The 17,584-nt window shown below is 31.1% G+C and overlaps 1 protein-coding gene across 5 annotated transcripts in view; it reads right to left on the reverse strand.

Moving 5' to 3' along the window:
- LOC110993132 (mucin-4) overlaps positions 1-14,633 on the reverse strand; it is an 81,998-nt gene extending 67,365 nt beyond the window's left edge. For 3 of the 5 annotated variants that reach the window (XM_022259263.2, XM_045632602.1, XM_022259261.2), the window contains exon 1: positions 14,493-14,632. In XM_022259263.2, coding sequence (XP_022114955.2) covers positions 14,493-14,550 — 58 coding nt within the window. In that variant the 5' untranslated portion in view covers positions 14,551-14,632. Of the gene's footprint in view, positions 1-14,492 lie in introns of all 5 variants that reach the window. The other 2 variants (XM_022259262.2, XM_022259265.2) reach the window with 2 other exon arrangements.
- Between the last annotated feature and the right edge of the window lie 2,951 nt (positions 14,634-17,584).

Here is a 17,584-nt window from a genome sequence, read left to right on the forward strand (position 1 = left end):
AGACAGAGACTGTTAAGTTTTCCGGAATGAAATCTTTTTAGGTTGTTCTGTGAATTTTTCTCTGTATAAACCTCAGTCTTCACAACATAAGTTTTTAATAATGAAATAAAAAATAGGAGTTGATTGTAAAGGGTTGAAAATTCAGGTTTATATGTATTTACTAATGCTGTATCATAAAATTTTAGGGGTGGATTACCCTGAACATTTAGGGGGATGAAAAATAGATGTTGTCCGATTCTCAGATCTACCCAATATGCTCACAAAATTTCATGAGAATCGCGAAAGCCGTTTCGGAGGAGTTCAACCACAAACACCGCGATACGAGAATTTTATATATAAGATAGTTATATTGGCGATTTAAAAGAGTCTGCTATAACGGATATTACTTTTATCCTCTGTGTGTACACGTCCCCACATTTTGAATAACCTGCAGATGCCATCTACGATTACCGTTTATGTAATTATTATTTCATCAATGCCCCAATGAGAACATACTTCACATCTTGTATATTTAGTAGTATGTATTGTTCTACATATCAAGGCTCTCATGTTATGTGGGTGTTGCTCCAAAATAGATCATAATAGTGTACCCTTTTGTTTTAATACCACCGCATCATTTGTCTTTATATGACCTATTAAATGTGACATGTGTTGCTCAAGTTGCGATGAATTAATAATCACAGCTTAGCAAACACAAGCAAAAAGTTGGGGCATGTTTTAAATTTATAATAATGTGTGGTGTTTGAATATTTTACCTACTATAGCATATATTTCAATAGAAATATAATTGATTTGAAATCGAGGGTTAATATCCGTCCATGCATCGGGTCTCTCCCTTAAATATGGCGAAGGGACTTGTGGTGACTGGTCGGACTTGAATTCATGTATGAGGTGATGTTAGTTATTTCGACTATGTATTTGCGTGTTGTGCCCACGAGAATGTAAGTACCTGCTCCTATTTCACCATGCCTACATAGGACATATTCGTTTTTAAATCTATACTAATATTATAAAGAGGAAAGGTTTGATTTTTTGTTTGTTTGTTTGTTTGTATGAATTGAATAGGCTCCGAAACTACTTGGCAGATTTGAAAAATTCTTTCACTGTTGGAAAGCTACATCATTCCTGAGTGACATAGGCTATATTTCATTTTCAAAAAAAATAGGCATCCTTACTAAAATTACGATAACATTAACATTTGTTTATTATTTGATACAATTCTAACAGATGGCGCTGAGTTAAAGGTAGTTTAGTTTAGGTCCGTGTCGTGGTACCAACGTTTCACATAAGTTCTCCTACGGTTTCCCTTGATTATTTTACTACTATGTAATATAACAAAAACCTTAGCCACAGCAACGCTTGGCCGAGTCTGCTATTTTTAATATAATTTATTAGCAATAATTACTTCAGATGTTATGTGTAACATGGTGTAATCGTTGCAGTTGCTCACAAACATTTTGTAAAATTTCACTTAAATTTTGGCTTCCGTATCTAGATTTGAGAACTGGCAGTAAATGTAAAAATGAATGACTAAATTTCAATTTTAATTAAATATCATTCATGTTTGCAATAATAAAATTCTCTTTCGATTATCGGGCTTAAAAATTTCCACAAAAATAATATATTACATTCAAAGTAACAATGGTCATTGACATTCAGTACAGTTAGAAAGCAATAAAATATCTTCACAAAGCAATAAATCCTTTTCTAGAAAATTTTAAAACGTAAACTAATAGAAAATCTAAATTGGTAGTGATCTCATACTGAAGTATCTCGTGTCCATAAAATTACTGCGATTAATATGATTAATTTAACAATTCTCAACGCGTCGCAGTTATCACAAAGTAATTTATCTGATTTCGTTGTTTTTAAGTATCTAAGGTTTTTATATATATATCTATAAAAAGCGGATTTGACAGACGTTGTCCTGTACACACGTGTCTTCCATACAAAAAAAAAACTTTTAATGTCGACTCCACTTGAACACACAAAAATTTCATTAAATCTGTCCAGCCGTTTAAATTTTTATTATAAGATAACTAAGATAAGAGTGAATCTTAGTTTTACGTAAACAGACTATGCCTGTCCAATCACCCAGATATTAATTGTTACAAATGTTCGTATATTGAATTAAAAAAAATCTTGGTACGAAATATCGCCTCAAAACTAAATTAATAATAGAAACTGTTATCTATCTTGCGATTTTGTAAACTGTTTGTCAAAATTTTTTAATTACAATTTGAAAGATTTCAAACATAGAAGCCTTCGCCTTATCTGTTGTTTTAAGAATAATAATAACAATTCTACGAGGGGTAGTTTTAGACAAAACGAGCTCGTTTGATTGTAATTTATCAACAGAAACCTATTATATGCCATCCGTTTATCTAATCACAAATAAACGCGCCGGTTCATATTCTTTCAGTCGTTTTATATTTTAACTTGTGACAAATTGAAAAGACAATTGTCAGTATACTGCACAGACTATAAACCTCCAATGAGTGAGTCCTTTTCCCTGTCGAGTTCTAGGGAAACAACCTTTTTGGAACTAATTTAGATTAAGAAATAAACTATAGATTAATATTCTTTAAGATTTAGTCACACGGGTCAGTGAGTAATTTTGCTATGTAGGTAAACACAGTACCTTTCGTAACGATGGTACCCAACATCAATCTAAACATGAATTAAAGCATTAACCTTTCGCTTGAGAAAATGTGCCAACTGTTTCAAAATAAACTCATTTATGTACATTGAATTGAAGGTTTTTGACGTGGGAATGCGGTGTATCCTCAACACAGCCTTCCTTAGTAGGCATTGTTCTGTTACCTGAAACAAAACAAAAGTAATTATATAACGTAGTTAAATACGACTGTGAACAATTGTTATGCACATAATAGTGTAATAAATCAAAGATATAAGTCAAATATGTAAATAATTCGGACAGTACATGCTTCTAAGTTTAGTGTATTATGTAATATTTATATTACAAGTAATAAGACCAGTTTTTTCCGTTCTTACTACTACAATTAGGTGTCAGATATTAGCCCACGTTTAATTATACAATTGTAAATTAGTTTTTCATTTGACAATTGACAATTGTGAAATTTACTAACGAGCATGAGCTAAAGATACTACTAATTATTATACGCGCAAATAGTATGATTTGTGGGAATGATATATTAAATCTAAGGCTATATATCAAAGCCTAAGATTTAATATAATTCCACCCGACAGGCATGGCTCGCTTTCAATTGCAAACCATATTTATGTTAACCCATTCGTTTTCAGATTGCGATAAATTATGCAGTTTATATTGTTGAAACTCGTTTGACTATATACAATTTGCTAAAATTGAATTAGAATTGAAAAGCAAATTCTTTCGATTATTCGAAAAAAGTTCTTTAATATTTTTGAAAAGGTTGGCGTATTCCATTTATAAACGAATATTCATTTATTTACCTAATACAAAAACATATATATATAAAAGAGCAGATAGAAAGAATATGTGATGCTTTATTATTGCAATCAATATATTAAAGTTGTCCCGTTGTTTTATGTTTTGTCTCATTCTAAGGCCAGGATTATAAACTTTGTGTTTTTCTATCTTACAACACTAAAAACATATAGTATGTAAATTTTAATTACAATGTTAAACATTTTTTTATTATTGTCACGGTCATTAATCTGTAACATTAAGATAATAGATATATAGGATTGTAAAATTAATTCCCAGTTCTCTAAGATTTATTTTTTAGCTCATATTACAAAGCTTTGTACAAGTGGGAACTGGTTCGAACAACTCATAGTCCATTTATTGAACATAATTAGCGCAAGTGGATCCGCGCGTGAATTATTTATTATTAATAAATATTTTTCAATGTTTTTAAATAAGGCTACTGATAATCGTATGCACGAGTCATAACCAGAATAAAGACATATCCGATACTTGAAAAAGCATAAGTGGGTTAAGGACCAATACGAAAAGGCCGTTTCGAGACTCAAATGATAGGAAGTGGAGCACCATAACTGCACTATGTTGAGCCTAGTCTGTGACCAATGTATGGCTATTTTAAAATATGTATATTGTATATATATTTATATAGTGAACGAATAAAGAAATTTGCCAATACTTATTATTTTTCAAAGTAATCTCCATTCCTCTCTACACATCGTCTTCGATGGAACCGTTGATGTTATCTTCAGTAGTCGCTGTTAAAGGATGAGATTGCTACGTCCACATTAGTTATTCCACACTCGTTAAACCAATTGTAAATTGTGGCACGAGATGGGGGATTATCATTAAGAAATGCTTATCATAGCTCGCAGCCTATCATAGCTTTGTTGTTGAGTAAGCTCACAACGAAAGTCATTATAAAACATTGACCGACAATTCTCTCGCGTTAGGTTAATTTCTAGGTGTAATGAGAGTTATAGATTTGCCGCCAATTCACAAAAACAAATGACAAATGAATGCAATATCAAAATATATCAAATATCTCAATAAATAAAATATAAGATGACATTTGCATGCCTATTCATATGTGGCGGATTTTTGTAATTTATGTAACTAATTGTAAGACTATTCTGGCAAATAAACGATTTGATTTGATTTGAATACGCTTATAAGGTTAAAGGTAAAAATAAGGTACGCGAATAGGTTAACAAAGAGTTCTAAAATTGAAATTAAAAAAAGTTTTTATTAGCAATGTTTCTAACTGGCCAGTTTTAAACATTTTCATTGTTACCCAGGTATTATTATCATTACCAAATTTAAAAAATATAAATGTTTTAAGAACCATTACTTGCAGTGTGCTTTCGGTGCCTAAATAACCTTTATTTATGTTTCGTGATTTTTACCCGTAAATACAGTCCACCTTTTAACATAAGTATATTTATAAACGTCTAAATGACGTTTATTTGACATTAGTCTTTTTCTACTATTCGTTTATAATGCATTGAGCACGTTTCTTTAAATATTATCTTTTTGTGTCACTTTAGAATCTTGTATATAATGCAAATAAGATGTGTCACGAATTCCAAACATCAACAAAAAACCGGACATAACTGTATTTATTTTAATAGTGGAAAACGTACATAAATATTGATACGATAAAACTGGTTTACATAGATTTTTTTTCAATGAACGTATAATATAGAACATTTGTCTATCCCAATATACGATGGAATATGTACAGGAACACTTTGTTGGTTATTGTACGTGTCTTTTTTTGAATATTAAAGCAGGTTCTGTAACATTCGAAATTCAAATGATTTTTGATTTTTTTTTTCAATATAATCATTTGTCTATTGTTATTACCGGACTATTATACAAATAAATAAGATTTAATTCCAAATTCAAATGATGCTGCAAAAAGTATACAATCAAATCTTCACATACATGCAAAGTCAGGTAGAAATCGCGCCAACATTTCGTATGTATTGGAGAAATGGACTTTCGCATTCGAACATAATATTATGTAATTTGTACCGTATATGACGGTGACTTATGATTTTTGAGATGTGCAATAATTTTATGAAATATGTTTAAGATAATTAATCCATCGCTTGCATCCAAGACACTTTTTGTAGGATATTAAATATTTTTAAATTTACGCATATGCACGAAGTAAAATTTTATTTTAGCGTAATCAAAATTTAAACGATGCGTCAACTTAACTAATTTTAATGAAGACATAAATGTAATTAATTTTTATAAAATTAATTTGAAACTTAAATTTGTCAACGAATTAATTTAAATATGATGGTAACGTAATAATTTCACCAATTTCCTAAGTTATGTAAAAGAAAGTTTTGAATGTTCGACTCATGGTTCTGAATATTCAATAAAGTTATGAATTAAAAATTGAAATAATTATAAGTTAACTCGGTTGAATTTTTTACATTTCCTACATTTGATTAATAGATGCCGGTATAGAAATCCGAACATACATAGAAATCTAAGTTTTATTAAAAGACATTCTGTGGTAAAAGCAACATCAGCATTTCTAAAGGGTTTGATTGTTTTTACTGAATAAGAGGCAAACGGGCAAGAGGCTCGTTAAGTGATACCTCCCACCCATGGACACTCGCACTGCCAGAACGCTCGCAATCGCGCTGTCGGCCTTTTACCTGTTTGATAGGCCGAGTTCCTTCGAAATAATATCGTACATTAATTAAAATTGTTACTACTATTTACTTATTATACAACCCATGTTTATTATTATCAGGATTTGTTAAAGTGTGTTCAATCAGCACTTATACTCGATGATGTTTATAGTAAACTTGGCAGACACCCTCGTAATACATTAACTTTATCAGTGTGTATATTTTTTTATGAAATATATTAATTCGTATTATCTGTAACTCAGATAATACTTTAATACTCAGATACTAAGCTCAAAAATCTCCCATATGTCAAAATCTAATACATTTTTAGCGTATACTGTAGTCACTATAATAATTTATTGCAAGAATATGGTACAAAAATGTGTAAAGTGGTACAATCATTAGTTCTCATAATCTGCCACACAATGGCGCGCAAATTGTCCCTAAATGAATTTTACATATGACATTATTTGTCTTATGAATTGGTCAATTTTTATATTGCTTGTATCGCACATATCACATCATATATTATTAAAATTATATCAACTACAGTGCCTAACGCAAATAATCATTTATTGAATAATACATTTTTTTACAAGTACCAAGTCGATTTTTAAAGACTCTAGTCGGAAGTTTTTGTAATTCTTTTGGTAAACCCTTATTGTCTTATAAAAGGTGTTTTTCTAAACAGTCATACCCGAAGGGATACAAGTATGAAGTCGCCAAGTGAAATGGTATTTAGAGGAAGCGCTCGAACAATCAGTTCAGCTACATGCATAAATGAGAGCTAACGCACACATGTAAACTAATTACACGTTTACGCGTGTGCGCGCAGTTTTCACTTATACTGGAAGTATTAGCAATGTTTTATATCGAGTAATAAAAGTATTATTTAAAAGGGAAATGCTAACCTGTTTGCGAAATTGAAAGTTTACTTGTGTTACTCCGAGCAAGTAAAAAAAAATAGAAGAGTTTGTGACTTAGATCCGTTTTAAATTAATTTTAAATATAGTACGGTTTGTTTTTTTTATAGAACAGGGGGCAAACGGGCAAGAGGCTCACCTGATGTTAATTGATACCGCCGCCCATGGACACTCTCAATGCCAGAGGGCTCGCGAGTGCTCATGATCATTGTTGAAGGAATATGCATACGATATTTTCACGACACAACCAAAATTACCGCCGACTTAAAATTTTACACGCTTTCATTGTACTGTCAAAATAATTCAGATGAGCAGTGAAACTATGAAGAATACTCTCACATGCATCTTATGGTCTAATGTGAAATTATAAAGGCAAAGAATGTCTTGTAAAAAACTGCTAGCATCAATTTTTTTTATAACTGTGTATCTTCCTAGTATATATTTCAGCTGACGTGTATGAAGTTCGTGCTAAGCAGTTTAAATTCTTTAGTACTCAAAGCTATAATTATAAAAGACTTAGGAGGCTTAATAGACATATTCCTATAATTTTCATTCATTTAAATTTCTTTATAAAAATTTAAATACAAATTATTACATTCATTTGAAAACTTTAATTACTCATTAGACAATTTATAGTTACACACGTAAACCACAGATACAATTAGCTTTAAGGCCCTATCTCAGCACTCATTGCTGTGTCAGCGTCTCAGGGTGGACTGTGGTGCGCAATGGAGAGCTAGAGCACTGATGCGCGCCGGCCCTTAATAACAATTAGCTATTAACATTAAATTAATGTAATTTTATTTTTGGAAATATATCTGAGATCCGAAATGGATTACTTGGCTTGCGTATATATATCGTGTAAATTTCAAAATCATATTCTATATAAATTTTCGTCATAAAATGATTTCAAGTTATGTTTGGATTTTTTTTCTATCGAGCGAAGCTTTTCGTCTTTTTTTTTTAAGTCGTGTATCGATCTTTCAAAATGATATAATGATAGGTCCTTAAAATCAGAATTGTCTATGATTAAACAGATTAAAGTGAGTTACGTCATCGACCGACTAATGGCCAGTTATAAACAATGAAAGAAAGTGCAACTATTCATGACCGTGAAAGTGACTTAAAACAATGAAAAAATCCATTCCGTAATCCGTGTTGCGTAAGTTAAACGATAATTATTAGCGCAACGGGTCCGTTTCGTTCTGATTCAAAGATTTTGTAAATTGTTATTTAATTATTGTGCAATTTTAGGCTTTGGGTTTGCATAATTAAGTTTGAACTAAATAGATGTTACTTAAGTTGTTGCGGAAAGTAATAAGATTTTTTTTATGAAACATTTTTGTAAGATTTTGCCCGGCGTAACATTCATTTTTATGGGTTCTTCTGTATATTATAGGCCAGTAGAAACATTCTTTTTCGAGAGTTTTTTTTTGTTTTTATAGAACAGGGGGCAAACGGGCAGGAGGCTCACCTGATGTTAAGTGATACCGCCGCCCATGGACACTCTCAATGCCAGAGGGCTCGCAAGTGCATTGCCGGCCTTTTAAGAATTATGACATTACATATGATTTGTACTCAAAACTATCATTAAAAAATCCATTTATCTTTTGTTTTTAAATGTAAAGACTGTACTCGATATTATTGATCAACTATCGTTTTTAAAATTAAAGGTAAGGTGTATTACAAACTCAAAAACATTATAAATAACTAAGACTAGAATATTACGAATATTGTATTCTAAAGAAAGTCAAAATAAGACAAGTCGGATAAAAGATGCCACAAGGAAAATCCTAAACGAAATTCACCGTCGTCCTTGGATCGCTTGCGGAAGCATTTTTAACCCAAATTTTGCAATATGTCACAACCTTCCTCATATAAACCATAATCCTCTATAATATTAACAAATCCTTTCTCAATTATGTTGAAAATTGCTTCCAATATAATAATAATAACGCCCACATTTAACCTTGTTGTTTGACGTTAATATCTAATTGTGTAAACTTATATAACATATATATTTAAGCCATAAAATTTATTATTCATAGGTATGCAAGTTTTTTTTACAAATTGTCTTGACTGTGACAACCTTGAAGTTTTGCTACAAATAAGTAAGCAAGAAAGTCATACTGTATTGGCCTAGTGGTTTCCCGATCCCTCGACCCCTGAGGTCGTAGGTTCGATGTCTGGCTAATGGACTTTCTGTCTATGTGTGCATCTAACACACTCGCATACTCGGCTGATCACCTACCATTTAGGGTTGTAGCACCACTAGATTATATCTTATCTTACTACTATTACTACTATCAAACCGAAGTCATTATTTTCCTTTTTCTATTTGTTAAACTGCTTAGGGCGTGAATACATTTAATCAAAAGATGTATATTTTTTAACCTTCTTCCCGTGGTGTCAAAAATGATCTGGCTCGATATTAACATGATAGAGCCTTCGTTGACAAACAAATAAAATGTTAATAATGACCGAAATAAATTCAAAAGCTTATAATTGTTATTCATTCATTTGACCTGAGGCCATTAAGTCAAGGTTTAATCGAATTCTTTGAATGATCAGATGTTTTCATCAAAATCTATAAATACAATTCTCGTGTTATAATGTTTATCCCAAACTCATCCGTAAAACGGCTTGACCGATTCTTATGAAATTTTATATTAATATTTTGTAAGTCTGAGAGTCAGCTACTAAAAAAAAATATTTTTTTTATTATTTATTTTTAGACAATTTTTTTTAGTTTTTTTTATGATATAACATAAAAAAAACATAGAAATCCTAATTTTCAACCCTCTACAATCAAACCCTAATTTTTAGTTATTTTTATTGAACTAAAAAATGTTTCCTACAAATAAGATGCATGGCAAAACAACGTTTGGTGGATCAGCTAGTAATTTAATAAATGTCGAATACAAGTTTTTCATATTGACGTTTTTAATAAAATACTTTGTAAAAATAAATAGCATACAACTGTAAGGTAAAAAGTCACACACACATACATACATAAGCACTTAAACACCAATAGTTGGATTATATTTTCTTGTGTTTGTTATTATTATGCCTTTAACTATCCAAGAAAAAATATATGATATTCCGTGATCGTTAAACGATCTACAAAGTGTATTTGACAGTCGTTGTGCAAAAATAACTTCAACTTACATAAAGATCTCATTGAAACGAATTAATAAATTTTAACGCATTCATAAAGTTTAGTTTCGTCAAGCTAATGTTCTTAGACCTAGCAGAGTGGACGCGGACAGAATCTATAATAGACTTGCGAAAGGCGAGCCTTGGCCGACATTTTTCTAATACGTCAAATTAAGCATTGTTAAAACCGCTTTAACCACGGAATTGATATCATACAAATACACGAATCCCAACTATGTATAATGCAATACGTGCTTATATGAAGAATGTCTGAGGTCTGACTCTATTAAGAACTAAAAATTGAGGGCGTATATCAAGGATTGTATTGTATCTATTTGTTATCCATAAACATACAGACATAGCTATATACTTTATATTATATTATATACATTACAAAAAAACAATCATATAATCACACTTAATAAATTTATTATGTGGTAGTTCTAGTACAATTTATGTCCTCTTATCCCGAACTTAATTTAACTTAATATAATGTAAATTACAATAAAAAGTAAATTATTATGAAAAGAACGACTCCTACGTTAGTAAATTCTCTCGTATTAATATAATTCTAAACGCATTAATCATTCCTCAATTCAGCAATTTTATCAATATTACAATATCATTAAATTATCATTATTTATTTATCATTATTCTCATGGCCTTAACCACGTGACCTCTAGAAAAACAATAGACACATTCTGCCTCAGAAAATCATTCATGTGACAATAATTTTAAACAAATCAATAAGGTTTGGAGGCTAACTTCTTTTTGTTTAAAACCTATTTTCACGTCAATGTTTACAATAAAACAAAGAAGTTCTATTTTGGAATTTTATAAATATGTGGAGTCTAACTTTGTGGAGTGAATAGCTTTTAAAGTATAGTTTCTAGTAGTAAAACTATTTTTGTTACGGTCGTTGCTTTATTATGCATTTAAGTTGAAAATAATCTATCTAAAAATTGTACTTTTTTTATATTTACCTATATCACTCTATGTATTAGAATGAAACGCTTAAGATGACGATTTCTACAAATCGTACATTATCAAATATATGATAATAAAATCGACGCCATTTGTCATTTGTTTTAAGAATCGTCTGAAGATACTACGGGACGTATCGCAAGTCCGTTTTCTTTTTTTTGGAGTACATCGCATCACCAACTGGACTTCCGGAGCAATATTTGCAACATTTTAGGAATACTATAGAAAGTGAGAAGCCACACGCAGTCCGCACGATCTCAATTCACAGTCGTCTATTTGCATAACAATACAGCCTTACAAATAGTCCAACTATGAAGTAACAGTTAACACATTGTTAAGGCTTTTGTTGTAATTTTCCGTAACAGTATCAAATAGAGCGGACCACAGACTGTATCAGTGAAGTATACTCTATGATTAAAAAATACTGTGTAATTAAAACGGGCTTAATTATCACAACTTCTAATTGATATTTCGTGGTTTAGCTTATTACATACTAACTACTTGATTTGCTAAAAAGTCTAATTAAGACTTGACTGCGTAATATTGTATTAAATTGACATCGGCATGTCACAGTTATTACCCTGAACCACTTGTATTTGTAGGTCCAAGGTTCGATTCCCGAATAAAAACAAAGAAAAAAGCTTAAAGAAAGCAATGTACTTATCTCGAACCTAATCAGCTTTTTTTAAAAAAACAGGGGGCCAACGGGCATGATGCTCACCTGATGCTAAGTGATACTTCCGCCCATGGACACCCTCAATGCCTCGCGAGCTCGCGAGTGCGTTACCAGCTTTTTTGCTGGTATTTTTTTTTTGTTTAAAAACAAATTCTGCTAGTTTTATTTTACCTTGTATATATTCTTTTCTTTTTATGTGTTTACCAATTGTCATGCATTTTAGATAAAAGTGTTCGTAACGTATACCGTTGATTTAGGACCTGTTTCACAATGTATGCATTAAGTATCAAATAGCTATGAAACACATAAATTATTCGAAAGATAAAAGTTTCAAATAAGAAACTTCGCGTTTCATGACGAATAGCGCTGACAGTTGTGAAACGCAAAAATACTGTTTGTCCTACCAATAAGTAATAAATAGTTTATTTGGAACTTATCCGGACATTGTGATACAGACCCTTAGTACTATGTATGACGTGGTAAGCTGTAATAAATAAATAAAGTGTGAAATGAAACAGAACATAATGTATGCTATGAACATACTATGGTTCCGAGACAAATTGAATGTGGTATTTGAAATTGTTTATCAAGTATATTCAGTATTGTAATATTTAATAATGTTAGGGAGATTTTTATTTATATTATCATTTTAAATTTGTAAGGTGGAGTATTCTGCATAAATCACAAGTGATTGAACTTTAGTATTTGTATATTATGTCAAAATTGACCCGAAAACATTTAAACTGTTGATGATGATTCATTTCGTTTTGCATATTATCATTATTTGATTAAATGTTAAAAATATTTAATCTGTATGTACATATAAGCACGTGTAAGTATGTCGTGTGTTTTTTTACTAAGAAACACTAGTAAGTATATCTAGGCATTTTTGTTTTAAAATAGCAATTCAATCTAAGAAACGCTTCCGTACAATGCCTTGTGTAGCTAAGATATGACAGCAATTTAATTTTGACTAAGTATCTAAGTAAGTATTAAAATATCTTAGAGGCTTAGAAAAAAACAAAAAACATTCAATTTAAGTATTTATTCATCTTCAAGATCATGGGAGTTAATATATTTAGAAAATATCTTCTTTATATAAACTAAGCCCGAAACAAAAAAAATGTTAAGCTAAAAGTAAGATTCGATTAGTTATTCTAGCGTTTACTCAGTCGTATTGGCGCGGTTCTTACGCAACACCGATTACAATTACTGGCCGCTTGCAAAAGCACAATTAACGTATGTTTCCAAATACTTTGGCCAATGAATTGCATGAGAATAGAGTTTTTGCTCGCAATTTTTCCCATACTGACATTGTACGATACATAATGAAAGTATGGAATTTATGGGATCACTGAACAACGACTAATTAACACCTGTGTTTATGAACTTTTTATTAAACTACTCGAAGATGTTTCCCTCAGACTAAGCTAAGTATGGCCGTATTTTATTTAGACCTTGTTAAATCTCAACTCTATATCTTACACGTAAATGTTATTTTTGTTACCATTTATTATATTTTTTATGAGCACGTTTCCATGGTAACAAACGCTAGTATCTTTAATCTTTGATATTATACAAGAATGTATTTAATGAAGTTGTATTTGCACATACAATTGCTAAAAGAAAATCCGTCAAATCACTCTTCGAGCCACACTTAAAAACAAACCCGTAAAGACTCCCGTCAGTGAACATTCACCCTATAAAAAAATCTCAAGTCTATGGAATAGAAGCTTGTAATAATAATTTACTATAAATTATAACTGTACCATATTTATAAATTCTCACCATAAACTTATTGATCATTTCACTTTCAACGTGCTACATTAAATACTTTCGCTGGTTACGTTTGTATAATGTCTTTAAACGATTGATAAACACATAAATAACAGAATGAAAACAGCAAACTTTTATTGTCAAATCTTACCACCAAAGGGCATACTGTCCTAGCGACAAAAATTATATAAATATATTATATTTTAATGCGTTAAATTTTAAAATCAATTGGTGGTAGGTTTCGTGTTTTTTTCACCACTGTGCTACCAAAGAATGTTATTAAAAAAACTACGAAAATTAGAAGAAGAATTCCTGATTTTTCTTCTATATTTTTAGATTTATATTGCTGATCACAACATATAGTTATTTTTTAGGTTTATAGATTGTAATGTAAGTCTGTTAAGCGCGGTAAAAATAACTTTGATTCGTGTCAATGTCTACAGCTTTTTAAATATAGGAAAAAAATCTGTACCTTGTGTGTAAAACTATTTTGAAGTAAACTTAGGCGTCGACATTTAACTTGCAATTTACATTCGTAAAATTTTTGATTAAATATGACGCATGCACGGAGGTTGTAATATATTATTTTTTTGTTAAAATAAATACACAAAAATATTATAATAATTAAGGATAAAAGGCGCGATATTATTTTAACTTTAAATACAAAATTACGTGAAAGCATATTTTTACGACTTTTATTACGTTGCATCGTTGAATGTATTACAAAATCACTTAAAATAGTTTGCAATAAAATATTGACCATCTAAAAAATCTAAATTAACAATCCAAATTTTCATTTATTTTATTGAAAAAAAAATTACTTATTCACGAAGAAAATGTAATTTAAATCTGTTTTAAAACAATAAATATATTACCTGTTAATAAGACAATTGTAAACAGCGCGCCTGCGCTGAAGTATCGCATAGAGCCCATAGTGCACACACAGTCACTTCACTGGCACTAGCACATCACGCGTCAAGCTGCGCGGAAAGTCAGCGCACTACAGTGGCTGGCGGTGCCAAGCCCAACCATGAGGCTGCAGGTGGGGAGGCCGGAAAACAAATGTCATGGATAGTGCTTTCAGGATTTGGTGCTTTTGTATTACTAAGGTTCTATTTGTTAAGAATCAGGACGTAATCTAAATTCATAAGTCTTTATAATAGGTTATTATTCATAATTTAAAATAATAAAAATAAATCAGTGGCACTACAACCTCTTTAGGTCTTGGTCTCAGATTTCTGAATCTGTTTCATGATCATATTTTAAATCTAATAGGCAAGTAGGTGATCAGCCTCCAGTGCCTGACACACGTCGTCGACTTTTTGGGTCTAAGATATGTCGGTTTCCTCACGAAGTTTTCCTTCACCCTTCGAGCAAATGCGCACATAGAAAGGAAGTCCATTGGTGCCCAACCGGGGATCGAACCTACAACCTCGGGTATGAGAGTCGCACGCTGGAGCCACTAGGCCAACACTGCACTATTATTCATATATATCGCCAGAATTTTTTATATAGAAAGAGGTGTAAGCGCATTTTATACGTTGATGCTTTTTTGTTTATATTTAATACAACAATTTGGTGCTTAGTACATTTTATCTTCTATCATACACGTATTCACCAATGAGCAAGTATAACGGTACGGATCTGATCTCAGAGTTCACTATCCTTCAATTGACTTAATATTAAATAGGAGTAATCTAGTATCTAGTAAAGTAGATTAAAATAGTTTTATTATTGTAAAATCATACAAAAATATATTTGAAATTAGAAACACAAACACAAAATAATATTATATAATATCGAGTGCGTTTAAGTCTTTTCTATGGGCTAACATTATGCTACGCAATACAGTTAGGTAAATAATCTATTTGTATGTAAGTTACAAAATATTAATTTATGTATGTATTATATAATTTTATTTAGGTAGAAATTTATACATATATTTATAGTTTAATTGTTAAGAAAGTAAGTGCAAAGAGAAAAGTGCATCTTTTAATGGTTTATAAAAATCGTTTGATAAAATTATTAATGTTTACAGTAAACTTTTGCTATTATATCGGACTAAACAGTACTTATTAGGAACTGGCTATATTCGGTAGTAAGCTGATTAAATTTGATGAAAGCATTATTTAGTGCCTATCTCATACCTGTTTTGCTGGTATTTACTGCTTAACAAAACTGCTAGTATTTTTATATGAAAGAACTTGGAATTAATATTTTAGATAAAATACCTTGGAACATACACCGTAATTATATTACGTATAATCTAGTAAACTTCAATAAATAAAAAAAAACCGTATTTTTTTAACGCAACTATAAACGCCTATAAAGGCTGGAATAACCGAGCTACACATTTGTCACCATTAATCCAAGTGTAACATTCCCTGAAGTGTGACCATTAAAATTTTTCACATGCCCATTCGAACATTATATGAAATGCGTTTTCTCAGCGGCGTCTTTGATTGAGGTACTGGTAGCAAGTCAATTTAACTTTTAAAAACCTCTCTCTTAGATCTGGCTTTATTTGTAGAAGAACGATTTGACTAGCATTAAGTCTGTTTTTGTAAATAGAACCTGTAAATAGTAAATGCTATTACAATAACGACTATGACTTGCATACTCCGCAACTGAGAGATTTTTTTGTACCACGAAACACGATATGTGCAAATGAAATCCATTTATATAGGAGATTTTCGTATGACTTTATAATTATTGTGAAACGATACTTTGATGCAATTTCAGCCTCTAGAAAATATGAATAGATATATATTTTAATCATATCGTTCCATTTGTCCCTCCTATTCCGAAGAACGCGTTTTGGTCGTTTTCGATCACCGATATCTAGATTGAGGATTCTGATAAACGAGCTAGGTCTGGATATCCATAATTATATATTTTTTAGTAATTATTTTATTTATTTAATATTTGTATGTTGTATCTCATGTTTGATTTGATAAAAAAATTGTATGGTTTACCAATGTATCAGTGTGCCGAGCGTTGGAAAGGTTTTATCAATAAATAAATGCTATGGCAATAATAAATTAACTAGTAGGTATTAATTTTATTTCATTGAAATTTATTATTACAATTGCGCTGGCTCTACGACCCGAAAAGGGTCTTGTCCTTTTACATGAGAAACTTCCAGCGCTTACGTCCTGTCCTATATTATTTTCCGCCAATGTCTGGCTTTCAGCTGCAGCAGGTCCTCCTCCACTCTATCAATCCACCGATACCTAGGCCAACCTACTGTTCTCCGACTTGACAAGATCAGGTATGCTTCCTTCCACACCCGATCTTGGCCCATGCGCTCACGGTGCCCTAGCCAATGTTATTAAATATTAACAAATTCAATAATAATTTAGAGATTTTTGTAAATTCGTATTTTGCTGATGGTACTACTTACTCATTGAATATGTAATGGGTATTGACAATATTTATGTAACAATCTGTACGGTTAGCATACAACATTGAATATCATACAATGATACTGGTATTCTGTTTGTGCTACTAGAAAACTTGTGTTGATGTGTAGATAAGTATATGTTCATAAAATGTTTCATGTCTTTTCTAAGACAAGCGTGCGCTTTTAAATTGTCTGGAAACTTAGGTTTAAATGACGTCGTAAATTTCTGTTTGATACTAAGGGTTTAATTATTAGCAAACCAATTGGTGTCATAGCTAAAACTACCATTCTCAAAATAAACAATATAAAAATTATTATTTATTTATCTCTGATAAGCGAATGTAACTCATGTACAAACAGATAAAAATGTTAACTTCCTCGTATGGTGCAGGAAGTCTTCGCGTGGAAATAAGCATGTGTCAGGGTTACTCAAGGAGGCTCTGATCAGAATAAAAGGTTTTTGAACTTTAGTGATGATGTGGGGTTAACATAGAGAAAGAAGAGAGTAGGAAAATGAATTATCGTTTCAACTGCCTTACTGACCAGAAATGAAAGATAACAATG

This window comes from Pieris rapae, chromosome 20 (genome assembly GCF_905147795.1).
Source record: "Pieris rapae chromosome 20, ilPieRapa1.1, whole genome shotgun sequence".
In the NCBI taxonomy this organism is placed as follows: domain Eukaryota; kingdom Metazoa; phylum Arthropoda; class Insecta; order Lepidoptera; family Pieridae; genus Pieris; species Pieris rapae.